Here is a 13,981-nt window from a genome sequence, read left to right as displayed (position 1 = left end):
ACAAACATAGCTTCAGATATGGACACCAAAGCGAGAAGAAAAGCACTTTGAAATACTTCCTTAGATTTAGGACATTACAGGAGTTTATCCTCACATTAGTGTTACTTTTATGCCTTGGGACCAGGGACTAGAGTCTGCACAAGTCACTAGACTTGTGCATCTGATTCATCACTTCCAACAGTGTTCTTCATTGTGATTCTTTTTATTCCTTGCAGCATAGAATATTTGGAGAACATCCAGCAGCTTTTAACAGCAATAGTGAAGAAGGTTCCATTAATTGCTGAAAAAAGTAAGCAGTGAATGAAAATGCTTGATTTGCTATTTTCAGTGTATCAACAGAATGCTTTGTGCTGCAAAAATTACTAAAAATGGAATGAAATAAAGCCCCCATCCTAGAGAGTTTACTTCATGGGTTATTCTGAAGATTTTTTTAGACTCAAGTCCATCCAGTGAAGCCAAGTGTGTTGTCAGCAGTTATTAACTTTAATCTGTTTTTCCATTAAAAATAGGTCATACTTGTCCACATAACAGCTGCAAGCAGATGCTCTTTTACCTGGTTTTGTCCTTTTAAGAAAAAAGTGCATTAGAGGCACGTCTGTTTTGCTGGGGTTTCAGAAATGGTTGTAGATATGGTGATGTATCTTAGCATTGGAGTATGGTTTTTGGCTTTGCTGGCTTTGCTTTTCAACCAAGGGTGGAAGTTTATGGAGAATTGATTTAAGCTTTTTTGACACTTATAATAGCATACCTCTTCCTCGTATACATAGCTGTAAATGTGTCAGTTTTCTCTGGTAGCTAGTAGTTTGAAAAGAAGTTCCTGGAGACTGATAAGGGTAGAGCCTCTCAAGATAAAGAGAGCAGACAAAATAGGAGTGGGTAACACAGTAAAGCTTCTATTGTGTGTTATTTGGGGGCCTATAGTAGCGTTCTTGAATCTCTGGCTTAGGATTCATAACCCTTCCTAATGTTTTGCCGGAAACCTTTTCACTATTCCATTGCTGGCCAACAAATTACAGTGTAAAAAGTGTTTTGAAAAGAAAGACTTTGACTAATAGCACAACCTTACAGGTCTACCTCATTAGAGTTTTTTGGGGGAGAAGGAGAGACTTAAAACTGCATTTGGCCACAGGTATCTGCTGATCAAGAGGGGTGCTGTTTGTGCATTCAAAAACCACAGTACTGCACACATCTATGTATTTGTTAAGAGTTGTATCAGCATTTGAAGAAACTATAGTCCTGTGAGCATGAAACACTTTGAATCCGTTTGCACTTTCCTCTTCATGAAATATAGCACATCCAGAATTGATCTGATTTCAGTCATTAAAATTTAATACTGTTTTTGGCTTTGCCCTTTCTAGGTGAAGATGCCAGCTCTTTCTGTGCCAGCTCAGTGGAACAGTATTATAGCTGGAATATCGGGAAGAGGAGGGCTGCTGAGGTAATCCTCTCCTGTGTTTTATAAGCAGACATTAGGGATGCAAGAAGAATTTTTGAACTACAGAACCTTCATTGTTGTTGGGTGTTTTGTTTTCTGAAGCACTGTCAAATTTTAGATGGAAGCATTCCTCACTGCAAGATAAACTGATTGCTGTTCAGGTAGTGCTCAAATTTATTGTTCAGAAGCTTTCTAAAATAGAAGGGACTCTGAAGGTCAGTTTTCTGCTGGTCAAAGAAAGATGCTTTTGAAACATTTTAAAAATCAGAATTTTTGCAAACTGTCCTTTTACCACTTTATCCTCATCACTCCTGTGTGGTATATCATGATCATGGGAATTTTCACCAGCCTACTTTGTCCTCCTTATATCTTTTCGTGGGATTATGTCTACTTTCTATAGAAAGAGGTTTGAGAAATCTGACCTAGGAAGTGCTAGTATTGAAATAGATTGTCAGTTCGTCAGGGATAAATATCTCAGTTCATCAGGATCTTATAGTATTGTGATTGTTACGTTTTCCCACTATTTCTTAATAGTTTTGACATCTTTCTGTAGACCTATATAGGGAAAAGAATAAACTGGTCAGATTCACTGTTTAATGAACATAAATGAACAAAAAGTTTAACCAAAATATAAAGAAGCATCTTTGCTCTGGTAGACTTCCTGCACTATGCTATCTTAAAGTGTTACTTGGAAGTGGAAGTCGAGACATAAGTGTGTCTGAGCCTATGTAAAGGGTTGTCCCTGAGACAGGGCTCTTTATTGAGGTTTTGGTTGCAAGAGAAAGCAGAGGATGCGTGACCTGCCCAGAGCTGCAGAAGATGTCAAGATTACAACCATCTCCCATGTTTATTTTTCCCTGCCATTCTGTTGTCTGGGAAAACAACGTTCCTTTTATTTTCTTTGCATCTCAGTTTTTTTTTCTGGGCCGTAATCCGGCCTTAAACATTGTAGCCGGTGTGAGCTTTCCTTTTGGTTTTTCATAGTGGCAACGAGCAATGACAGTGAGAAAGATCCTGCAAGAAATCATAGAGAAGCACCCCAGATTCCACAACATTACACCTCTGAAAACAAAACATGTGGTGCACTGGTGTCGATGCCATGGCTACACTCCACCTGACCCCGAGACCTTGCGGAACGATGAAGACTCAATTGAAGATGTGCTGACTCAGATAGACAGTGAGCCGGGTGAGTATGGAGCGGCAGTAAACTCCTTTTTGCCAAAAGCGTTCTTTATTGAATGGCTCAAGACTATGTGTTTACACATGCATGTGCTTGTTCTTCAGGAGAAATAGGTTTGTTCTTTCTTTGTTTTTTGACTTAATTCGCATAGAATAACAAAAATTGGAGAGATCCTGAAGGCAAACATAGGAGTGAAGCTGTCCCTTGGCCCTGCCAGTCCTGACACTCTCTGGCACCTCTTTGGGTTCCATTGTGCTTTGGGGCCATTGTGGGTCCAGTGTGGATACATGTGGTGAAAGATGATGCTCGCTGTATGGTGTAACCATGTGCAAACTAAGTGTAGGCAGTAATGACACTTCCGGATCTGCCCTTACATAGCTGTCCTCTGTTGAAATGCCACTAGGCCACTATGCAAACAAACTGAACAAGCTTCAGGTACAACACGCTGTCTGGCAGTGGCTGCATGGAGCTCCGTGGGGAGTTATTTACCTCCCAAACTAAATTGCCCTGCAGAACCTTCATGTTGTGCTACTACAGGTGCTATGTTATTCCACTAGGATAGCTGTGGGATATCCACAGTACACTGCAGTCTGTATTATACACATATCTTTAATTACATCTGTTCTTCACATTTAGGTTCCCTTGTTTCACCTTGAGATAATCCCTTTTCCAAAGCTGAGTGTTTTTCCGTCCTGATCAAAAAAGGATTTAGAATATTTCACAGAAGTATGTGGATTTGATTATTCTGTGCAGTCTGGTCCTGCGTTGCAGTTGTTGAAGGTGGAAAGGAAGCCTACATCTACTTTTTAATCTTTTTGTCTGAATAACTTGGTTTGTGTTTGTCCTTGAAAACAAGAGCCTATTTACTGCATAGCTTTCCACAAAAGATTTTTTTACTTGCTAGAGTTGAGCATGCAGAGAACAGGGCTACCCTTGCATACTTCCACTGGAAGTCTGTCTTCTGATTTTTCTTAAAAAGCGTGATAGTACTTGACATAATGCAAAAGATGACTTAGTGTTACATGATGCCTATACAGTAAAACTCCCATTTCTCTAAATGGATTGAAGAGCATCAGACTGCCTTGCCAAAATGCTTTGACTGCCTGTCAAAATGCTTCTGTGAGACTCTTTAGGAAGCTTGCATTAGCCTGGTGTTGTTTGAAGTGCAACCTTGTTGATGGGTGTAGGGGCAAATGAAAGAGAGCTCCATGAGGGTAATGAGTATGTAATTAGAAGGCTTTTGATGACTATTTGCATTTCTATTCATCTGTATGTATAGTAGGAACTACAAAAATTAACCTTCAATTACCTTAATTTCTTACCATATTTTGGTTGTATATTTGTTTACAAGCACTTCTCCCATAATCTGTCATATGTTTAATTGATTGCTTCTTGTTCAGAATGCCCTTCATCTTACACCAGTGGTGAGGAGCTGTGCCGAAAACTGGAGGAGCTGCAGCAGTTTCTGAAACGAGAACCAGAACACGAAGAGGAAGTAGATATTCTCAACTTTAGTGAGCCATTAAGAATAAACATTAAAAAGGAGCAAGAGGAGAAACAAGAGGAGATGAAATTCTATTTGGCTTCCTTGCCTGCATCAGAGTTTGTGAGGGATACAGCAGAGAAGGTAATGAGTGCATCACACAGCTAGTAAGAACCGCAGCCACGCTGGCAGTGGCTTAACTTTTGTTTAATTGCCTTTCCTTCATCTGTATGGTCCTCTGGATGTTTTGGCTTGGTTTTGATAAGTGGCCTGAAAAAGTGGCCAGTCTGGCCAATGATGTTCAGCTGGGCAGTGCTGGTAGGAGTGAGTGAAGCATGGTAGCCTGATGTTCGTTTCAAAGCAGCTGTGTTGCAGGGCTTAGCACCAGTAAATTTGTCCAGAAGACTAGAAGCAAAGAGAAATGAGGAAAAAGGAGCTCTTGCATGGAATGCCTCCTATACCATCATGTGAAAGGTTGAGGCTTGTTACTTGAACCTGTGCAGTTTATAAGTGGTTCCTGGAAGGGGAGTGAAGTGAAGCTAATAGCGTAGCAAACTTTGCTGCTGCTTGCATTTGTTCTCTGTTCAAACTCGAGTGAAGGAAAAGGAGAGTGTGGTTTCCTCTTTCAGCAGCTAGAAGGAAAGAGAAGACTTGTTCAGCTAGTAAAAGAATGTTTTCTGGTGTAGGGCAAGAGACTGAAGCAGAGGGGAGTTCCTTGCAGCGGCTATGGCAGAAAGGAAGGTATCTCTTTCTGCCTCACAGACTAACCTCAAGGGGTGAAACTTCCATTCTTTATTTTATCCTGTCTCCTGCCAGGTAGCAGACAAGGGAGCAGGCATGATGGGAGTGTACTGAGAGACGGAACACTCTTTTGATGCTGAACTTTGTGCCAAGAGTACTGTTTAACACTGTTTTAGTTGGCATAGTAAAGTGCAAGGAAGAGTGCAGATACATGAATTGAATATATGTAAGGAACTTTCATTCTCAATCCAAAAATGCAGCCACCTGTTTTTGTGCAAACTTTCTGTAGCTAAGATGAAAATCTTTTGTTTCTTCAGTGTTTTAGAGACACCGAAGTTGTTCTCTACAAGCTGTTCTAATTGATTTAGCTTAATTTTCTCTGGATTTTTTGAGTGAAGCCTCACCTTATACTGCCCTAAAGTTTTGCAGTGCTTGCTTACTGTTTTTTAACTCTACCCATTGTGATGGATTGTTTCTAAAATTATCTTACTGTCATCTCATCTGTAGCAAATGTTGGTTGTGTTACTTGATTCACTAATTTGTCAAATGTGTTTTTTTTTCCCCTCTCATATTTTATAGATAGGGATTTCTTTTCAGCCTGCTGAGGTACACAAGAATGTTTATGCATCAGTAATAGAAGACATGATCTTAAAGGTAAAAAAGTTATTTCACAATAGTAACTTTTCAATAGCTTTATTAACTCAGTAATGTATTTAAAAAGAACAAAAAAAGCCCCTGCCTCATCTCTAGAAGACTTGACTATTTTTTGAGAGGATTGGATAATTTTTTCCTAAATACTGGTCAGTTCCTTTTTGCCTAGGTTGTCTCTAATGGGACAGTGCTAAATTCTGAAGCCAACAGAACTTCTCCCTTGCCATTTGTCTGTCATACTCAATTTTGGAAAGATGGAGACTGTTTCTCACTGAAGTCCTTTAACAGCACAGATTTGGAATCCTTGTGTTTGGACTGAAAGCAAGGTTATTTTTAGCAGTGCTCTGCTGTATTACAAACTAAAGAAAATTGAGGTTGTTTATACAGTGTTGCTTATCAAAAGATCAGTTTTATAAAAGCTAATGGGTTCCAGGCTTTCTGTGTGCGCACGCGTGCGCACACACACCTAAACACACACACTACTGCTGAGCTATCTTTTATTTATCATATGTGAAGTTAAAATACAGATAAAATCCATTTATTGACATGTATTGTAGCTATTGGATTGCTCCAGTAGAATCGTAGTTACGCCAGTCTTCCTAACTGAACATCCCAGAAACCTTTACCCTACTCTTGATGTAGGCACAGAGAACCAAGAGCTCTAGTTAACTTCTGATTGAACCATGATTAAGCCAAGCATGTAGGGCATATAACTGCCTTCTGCCAGCTGTCCAAGCTAGGAAGTCATCCTTTTGTTTAAGTCTCTTGACAACACATGAAGCTGGTACCTACAGACTAGCTAACAAACACAGACGGACTCCCAGAAAAATATCTGGATACTCTATGTAAAACCATCATCTTGCTTGTAAAAGGCTGGGCCCTAAAATGTTCTCACAGCACGAACTCTGTTAATACCAGATCCACCCTGCTGTGCGTGTACAGCTGTGCAGGTCCAGGAAGAAACCAGACTGGGCAACTGCAGTCATGAGTTCTGCTTCTTCTCTCTTTCTGTTAAATGTGTGCTCAGTTCTTATCACTGTGCTAACAAAAATCATTTGGGTGTCTTGAACTGCCCCTACTGATCTGATAAGCCAAAGTTCCAGGGTTCAATTATGCTGATAATTTGGCAGATAGCATGTATCTTTTCTCTTCCATACTGTTGTCTAATGCTACCTTTTTTCACAGGCCACTGAACAGCTTATGAGTGATATCCTACGGCAAGCACTGGCTGTAGCATATCAGACAACTCCTCACAACAGGTACAGTAGCTTGTTTCCTCTTGGACCACTTGCATGCCAGCACTAAGGGCTGAATTGCTTGAGAAATATTATCAGATTTTGTGCAGCTCAGAACGTGTGAGCAAGGGACTTCCAGATGACATGAGACAGTACATATGTATGAATTGTATTCTGGAAGGATCAAAGCCTTAATAAGGAAACAAATCGTTTGTCATCATCTAGCTCAGTAGTGACAAAGGAGTAGAAAAGATGGTCAATGTGAAAAACTGAGGCAACTCTTCTGTATTGTCAAAGAGAAAAGTAGATGGACCATTTTTACAGAGCTGTATGAAAGAAACTTTTCAGTTGTATCCAGCTCAGGTTTCAGACTGGCAACTTACCAGGTTGTTTGAGCCAGCCAGGACTCAACCAACCTAAGTAATCTCGTCTGTATTTTACTGATAGAAATTTTTTCTGGCTCAAACATTGAACTATTTTTATGGTAACCTTTAGCCCTTTTAATTTCATTCACTAGCATGCTCTGGGGTAACTTGAAATTGAAAAAGAGCAAGACTTTGAGAAAATGCTTGATTTAAATTTTTATTTTGTATGTAGTACACGCGTGTGTGTATGTGTATATGTGTGTGTGTGTATATATGTATATAAACTTATACACATGTAACATCTGTGCTATAGAAGTTTAAGAATTAATACTTCAGCACTTCATTTTCCTGTACTAGTACCCAAGGTGTATCCCTTAGTCATTTGGGAATGGCTCTTTTGTGCTGTGATGTTTTAATGCTTTTTCTGTTTTATTGCAATACTGTCCTGTTATCTTGTTCTTTTGACTTTTTTGACTTCTTTCTTCTTGTTAGTAAATCTATTGCCTTGCTGCTTTATAAACACTTGTCTTTTTAAGTATTGAGATAGCATCTTTGATTCGTTCCCTGCAGGACTCCAAAAGAGATCACAGTGATGAATATTCACAAAGCCATCTGTAATATTCCCTTTCTTGACTTCCTCACAAACAAACATATGAAGATACTAAATGAGGAACAGTGAAATAGAACAGAGAAGATGCTACAGGAAAGGTGGATTTATGACGGAAGTTGGGATGACAAATCCAGTATTTCTGTAGGACACTATTATATGCGTTTATAACATTGGGCTACTAGATTGTTACCTCCAATTAAAGATGCACCTTAATGCAACAGAATGATGCTCTGTTCCAAACCAAGTTGTTAAATATCAGTATTTACTCAGTAAGTGTATGTTCAGTGGCTGAACAAACATTGTCAGTTTGCATCAAGTTGCTAACTGTGAGAGATTCCACAGGCCTAGTACATGTGATGACAACTGTGTTGATGAGGTTGAGGGGTTGGGGGGAAAGAAACTATTATTTGTTACTTCACCTTTTTGACACAGACTACAAACGAGTTGATCCTCACATGCAGTGGGCAGAGCAGTTAAGTTGGCACACTGAATATGAGCAACTTCAAGGCAACTGTTGAAGGTGGGTTGTTTGAGCAGGTTGTTCGTTAGTTGGTTAGGTTTGGGTGGAAGGCTGATGGCTGCAATAAATTCTGCCTGCTTGAGCATCATGTATACGACTGATAGCACAGCTAGATAGGCTTCTTATTAGCTTATTCAGCTAAGTGCCTGTCTGAAGGCGATACCAGATCTTTCTCTAAAGCACCTCAGAGAGGATGAACTGGCACATACTCCATCTAGATGAATAAACCATGATCAGGCTAGTTAAGACTTGAGTGCCCATTTGTCCTGCATGAAAAAGGAGAGCTGAAGTTGCTTGGAGAGGACAGTATTCAGTTTTTGTGGGCTTGGACTGACTGAAACCCTTTGCTTGCCCAGCAAATGCCTCCCTAGTGTGGCAGAAGTTTTGGAGTCTTAAGGTGAAGGGCAGATGAGCACCTCTGTCATACATGTTTTCTGACAGCATTCACTGATGATCAGCTTTATGAAGTGGTATGGGAGCAGCACCACTTTGTCTTGCATTCTAATGAACACACAGAGACCTGATAGGATCAAAAAATCACAGAGATCCATTGCTTGTGGGGAGCACCTCTGATGTCTTGACTGCAAGAAGAAGTTCTGCTTCTAACCACAGCACTTACCTGTCTCGGGAACATCACTGGTGTAGAAGATGTCTGCAGGCTGGCTAACGATAGCTTGCTGGAGAAAGCTTCGTTGGCAACACCCTTACCACCTGCACCCACTGCCCTCTCTCCTGCCTCTATTGGTGCATGCTAGTAGTATGAATAAGCCATTGTAAAGTTGGTGGGACCTCTGTTGGACTGTGAGGCTTTCAGTGTGCTTGCTTTGTTGCGTGGGTGAAACAGGTCAACAGCTAGAACCCCCTATGTGCTGATCTCAGCTGGGTCACTGATTTGCTGCATGGCCTTGGATTTAATCACTTCGTGCCTCAGTTTCCCTATTTCTCAGAATGGGGAGCAGGATACCTACCTCACAGGAGTGTACTGAGGCCTCACTCTTGTTGGTGCCGTGCTTTGACAATGCAAAGCTTTTTATAAATGTGAAACTACAGTTACCTTTCTTGGTCTGGGATAGGAACATAAATCTTCAAAATAAAATCTTTTGGTGCTTCTTGGGGCTAGAAGATGAATGATAGTAATTCCAGCTTTGTGTAGAAACAGGGAAAGGTGGTTTCAGGCTTCCAAGAAGAGCTAGCTTAAGTTTGATGCAGTTCTTAAGCTGCAGAAGGTATTACGTACCTCAGATGAGATAACACCTGTATTCTTCACCATAAATAAAACAAGGGTCTGTGACTAGCCCCTCTTAGCCCATCAGAGCTGACAGGGAGCTTCAATTTACTTGAATAAGAATGGCAGAATTTGGCACTTGAATACAGGAAATTGAACTGACTTTTGAAACCTGAATTGCATTCGGAGTAGAAGGAATTAGATGCCCCCTAGAAAGGGCATTTCAGATGCTCTAGATTTGAAAGATAATCCTGGCTTGTTTGGTAAGCCTGGAGCAGGGTTGCGTGCACAAATAAGTGCTTAATGTAGCCCTGACACTAGTTTTTCAGCTGAGGTCAGTGTGAAGAGATTGAGCATTGGTGATTATGTTTGAGCACAGTGCTGAAAGTGGAGAGGAATCCAGGTAGCTGGAGAACTTGGGGCCTCACACTGTTTATAGACTGTAGCAAACTCAAAAGTCCATACAACTTTCAGACATTCCCGTACACAGCTTGTACAATAGAGAAGAGCATTTTTGAAATCTGTCTACAACAGCTTGCAGGTTGTGTGGGAGCAGCCTTTTGTGCAAACTCAGTTGTGCTATGATCTTCTGGAGTGATGTGTGCATTTCCAGTCCCCTGTCTCTTATGGGCTTCGTTTCTGGGATTTCGGTGTGCCCAGAGCAGCTCTTGATGCAGTTTGCTTTGGGCGTCTGTTGGCAAATCATGGTTTCCTTGCCTGTGTTTTCTGCTTCTCTGTAGTGCTGAAAAGGGGAGTTTCAGACTTTGAGCCTTGAATTAGGCCATGAAGCAGACAGGTAAATGCCTGTTGTTTTTAAGAGTTCTTGCAGTGAAGATCTATTGATACATTTCTGAGCAGCCACAGGTTATTCTCCTAGGAGTTGCTATATAAATAATATATAAAGTTTGCTAAAGAAAAGAAGAAATCTGTTAGAGAAGATAGAAAATAACACGTTTTAGTCCTGCAAATGTAGGGTATGTTTGCGGTAAGGTCTTTGAATTTTAAAAAATGGTGGGAGAAAATATTGTCAGCAAGAAGTTTCCATTGAAATTGCTTGGAAATAAGTGAGAGGTTTGGGAAATTTCATACACTCAGTTAGGTGTAGAAGTATTGGAATATTACGATATATTTCTCTGGCTTTCTGAAGAGTCTTAATACTAGTTAAAGATCTCTTTACAAATATTGCCCCATTTGTAATACTGAGTGTTTAAATCCTTCATGTTATCTGTATTATACTGTATAATTGTGTAAGATACATATGTTTACAATAAATTCTTTTATTAGCTGTGATAGGGTTGTTTGACTGTCACGTGGTACTCAAAATGAGTTTGTTCAAGCTCCCAGGTTTTTGTCTTTTGCATACTTGGAATATTTTAATTAGTTTTGGAGAAAAACTGTTTGATCTTGAATTCATCTGAAGAAAAAGATGATTTTTGCCCTTTTCTAGTTATTTTTAAAAGCTTTTGGTTTTGGGAGATTGGGGAAGGGAAGCTAGAAACTCAGCAGAGTGAGCTCCCCCAAGTTCTCATTTTGCAGAGTGGCTCATAAAAAGAGCAAATAATTTCTTTGCTCTGAGCTGTGTGAAAGATTGAAGAGGAATAGAAAAAAGTAAGAAAATACAATTTCTTGGTTTGATTGACTAGATTGCGGGGAAAGAAAATCTTAAGTGACTGAGAGCAGTTTTCACACATTTGTCTTGGCGTGCTGGAAAACTAATTCTTGTTACTACTAGATGCCATAGAAGAGCCCCCTCAAACTGAGCATAAACTGCAGTGCCTTTGGCTTGCCAGAGCCAAACAAATGAGAACACAGCCATTGAAGGCTGACTCTCCTGTGGATTCAGCTGGTGGTGGTAAAGCTTTTTGGAATATTTTAGCTGATGTCTTTGCTTGTGGATATTGCAACCCTTCTCTGACACATTCATAAATGTATCTGTAGGAAATGGTTGTCATTTGCAGGAGATGAAAATGCATTCACGCAGAACGCCTTCTGCAGGCACGTACTCATCAGGATTTTTCTTATGGTCTGTTATTAGCCTTCCTTCTGGCAAGGATAGTCTCTGCCAAACAGCTGCCACCTGGCTCTGATTCTAAGGCATATTCATAGCTTGCTGCGGTCTTCCCAGTTGGCAAAGGCTTGAAATCAAAGGACTAACTTATAATTAATGCCTTAGTTTCATGGCTATACAAGCAGTTGCAGTACTCCAGAAGGTGCTGCACTGTCAGCTTCCAAAATGAAGTAATTTGTATACAGAGCTAGCACTGGAGCAAATAGCGTAGCTGTGTTGCTGTGTACTTACTTGGTGATGTAAAAGAACGAGCTACCAGGCATGAGGGATTGCCCAGCCATCCTGTGCCATCTCTGTCCTGGAAGGAAGCACAGCCTTTCTGGGTCCAGTGGTACCCACATGTTCACCATAAACTGTAGTGGATTACCATGTGATGGCCCATATAGAGAAGATATGTAGGGATAGGGCAGAGGTAATAGATTTTCATCTGGTTGTTCATCCTACAAGAAATTCATACAACACAAGGAGAAATCTGCAGTTTAAAAAAGAACCTTTTTACGTACCCAGAAATCATTAACATATTGCTTGTAACTTTTCAGATATTCAGCTCAGGCAATGAGATTGCCCTGAGTCGTTGAGGGTATGTAACACACCAGCACTTCACCTGAGTGCGCAGAAGTGTGGATGTTCCTTGTTCCCTGGAGTAACAGAGGCAGCTGGCACAAACCTCGCTGTCAGCATCCCAGCAGGCCAAATGCTACTTGCCAGCAAAAGATGAAACAAAACAAGCATGTTCAATGCCATGCTAGAGGTAGTGAATTAGAACAGTTCAGGTATAAAACCTTCCTTTTAAAGGATTTTCTTGTGTGTCAAATAACCCTTGTTTGCAGAGTGATTCACAGTGGAGAAACCTTGATGGACTGGAATGAACTTGGAGCAATGGGGAGCACAAATGCGTGAGAGCAGTGGTGGAGGCAGTCTCTGCACTGTGACTATCTCGAGCCAGCTAAACCTGCATAAGAGATTTACTCTCTTCAGAAGAATTTGGTCAAATTGACCAAGTTCCCACACACAAGCAGGTGTGTTGGAGATGGCAGCAGCCTGCGTCATCTCCTGTCCCTTTCAGCTGGTAAGTACCTGCTTAGTTTTCCTTTTGTTGTTCCCTCCTGTAACTGGAGCCAAACAACAGCATCATAAACCTGTGGCTTTCTCCTGGCAGTCTCCTGAGGGGTAGCGAGAACTGGAATTTATGTATCTGAGGATGCTGGCTGTGTAGTCAACACGTTCATATACTTACAGAAATGTTCTTGAAAGCAATTATAAAGCAATATTCTTAAAATTCAAAGTTAGTAGCATTTGCCTGTGGTCTGTGTAAGACAGCAGAGTGGAAATGAGGTGAAAGGCAAGTTGCTTGTCTTTGTTAACAGGGCAGCACTGAAAGGGGGTCTTGGGAGCATGGCATTATACATCAGAGTAGATGTAGCCTTTGTCAGATGGTGAATGCGGCAAATCAGTATTACTGGTTCATTACCATTTCCCTATGTTGATTAACTGCCTTCTGAATAGTTTGCTTTCTGTTTGAAAGCGTCTGAGAAAAATCCCATAAGCAATTATGAATTCTGCCGAGCAACAGTTTTCCCTTTGAAGGCAGTTATGCTTTTAAATCAGCATTCAGATATGCCACGGTTTGAAATGTGCCTCAGAAATCATTCTTCATAGGGATCTGTGCCTGCAGATAAGCTTGAAGAGTAAGGAGTTGGCTGCTCATGGTTGTGAATGACATGGCTGTGAGTGCAGTCAAGAATATAACTGACTCCTTGCTTGGTGTCCTTTATGTGTTGCTGTCCTGTCCATGTAGATGTGAGAGAACAAGCTTTTGTAAAGGGGATGTGGAGGTCTGCATCTGGTTTAATGACCTTCTGCATCTGTAGGACCCCGGAACAGGTGCAGCCCTGCTGGGGTTTTACTGAGTTTGATGGTGATGGTTTCAGGGAGTTGGAGATAACTGGAAGGAATTGCCTGCATTTGCTCCCTCCCACCATGCCTCAGCCATTGCCATCCCTCCCACAGCCCCTCACTCCAAATCAGGATGGAGAAGCTATCCTGTTCCCTTCCTCAGCCCAACTCTTGCGCCATCTCCCACTGTGCCGGGCCAGAGCAGGGCACATGAGGTACAGACATGTGCAGCTTCTCACTGAGGAGAGCAGCAGACTAGGAGAACAGGTAGGCTCAGTTTTAATGCTGACTTCCTTTGCAACAGCATATGTAGACTGAAGAGAAAAATACAGTGACAAACTTCCCTGTTGAGGCTGAGTATCCAAGGGTTATGTTTTACAGCAAGAAGGATCTTGGGAAAGAACCAATAGCTAAAATACATTTTAATTTATTAAATTAACTTTCAGTCCATTTGGTAAAATACAAGCTTAAATTACTGGTTTGTTCACATCTGTTTTTTCTCTCGTTTAGAAATGCAGTGAATTAAGAGGACAAACTGAATAGGCAATAGGTGTTTTTCTGCTGTTGTTAAA

At 40.9% G+C, this 13,981-nt stretch overlaps 1 protein-coding gene across 2 annotated transcripts in view; it reads left to right on the top strand.

The window, feature by feature from the left end:
• YEATS2 (YEATS domain containing 2) overlaps positions 1 to 10,735 on the top strand; it is a 51,472-nt gene extending 40,737 nt beyond the window's left edge. For both annotated transcript variants that reach the window (XM_085306104.1, XM_085306103.1), the window contains 7 exons: positions 216 to 289; positions 1,359 to 1,438; positions 2,420 to 2,621; positions 4,016 to 4,242; positions 5,419 to 5,493; positions 6,676 to 6,749; positions 7,661 to 10,735. In XM_085306104.1, the coding sequence (XP_085162230.1) occupies positions 216 to 289; positions 1,359 to 1,438; positions 2,420 to 2,621; positions 4,016 to 4,242; positions 5,419 to 5,493; positions 6,676 to 6,749; positions 7,661 to 7,769 (841 nt within the window). In that variant the 3' untranslated portion in view covers positions 7,770 to 10,735. The remainder of the gene's footprint in view (positions 1 to 215; positions 290 to 1,358; positions 1,439 to 2,419; positions 2,622 to 4,015; positions 4,243 to 5,418; positions 5,494 to 6,675; positions 6,750 to 7,660) is intronic.
• The last annotated feature ends 3,246 nt before the right edge of the window (positions 10,736 to 13,981 follow it).

Source organism: Rhea americana, unplaced genomic scaffold (genome assembly GCF_003343005.1).
Source record: "Rhea americana isolate MKP2758 unplaced genomic scaffold, rheAme1 scaffold_231, whole genome shotgun sequence".
NCBI lineage: Eukaryota > Metazoa > Chordata > Aves > Rheiformes > Rheidae > Rhea > Rhea americana.
Note: the sequence above shows the minus strand (reverse complement) of the source record. Positions and strands in the feature narration are given on the sequence as shown.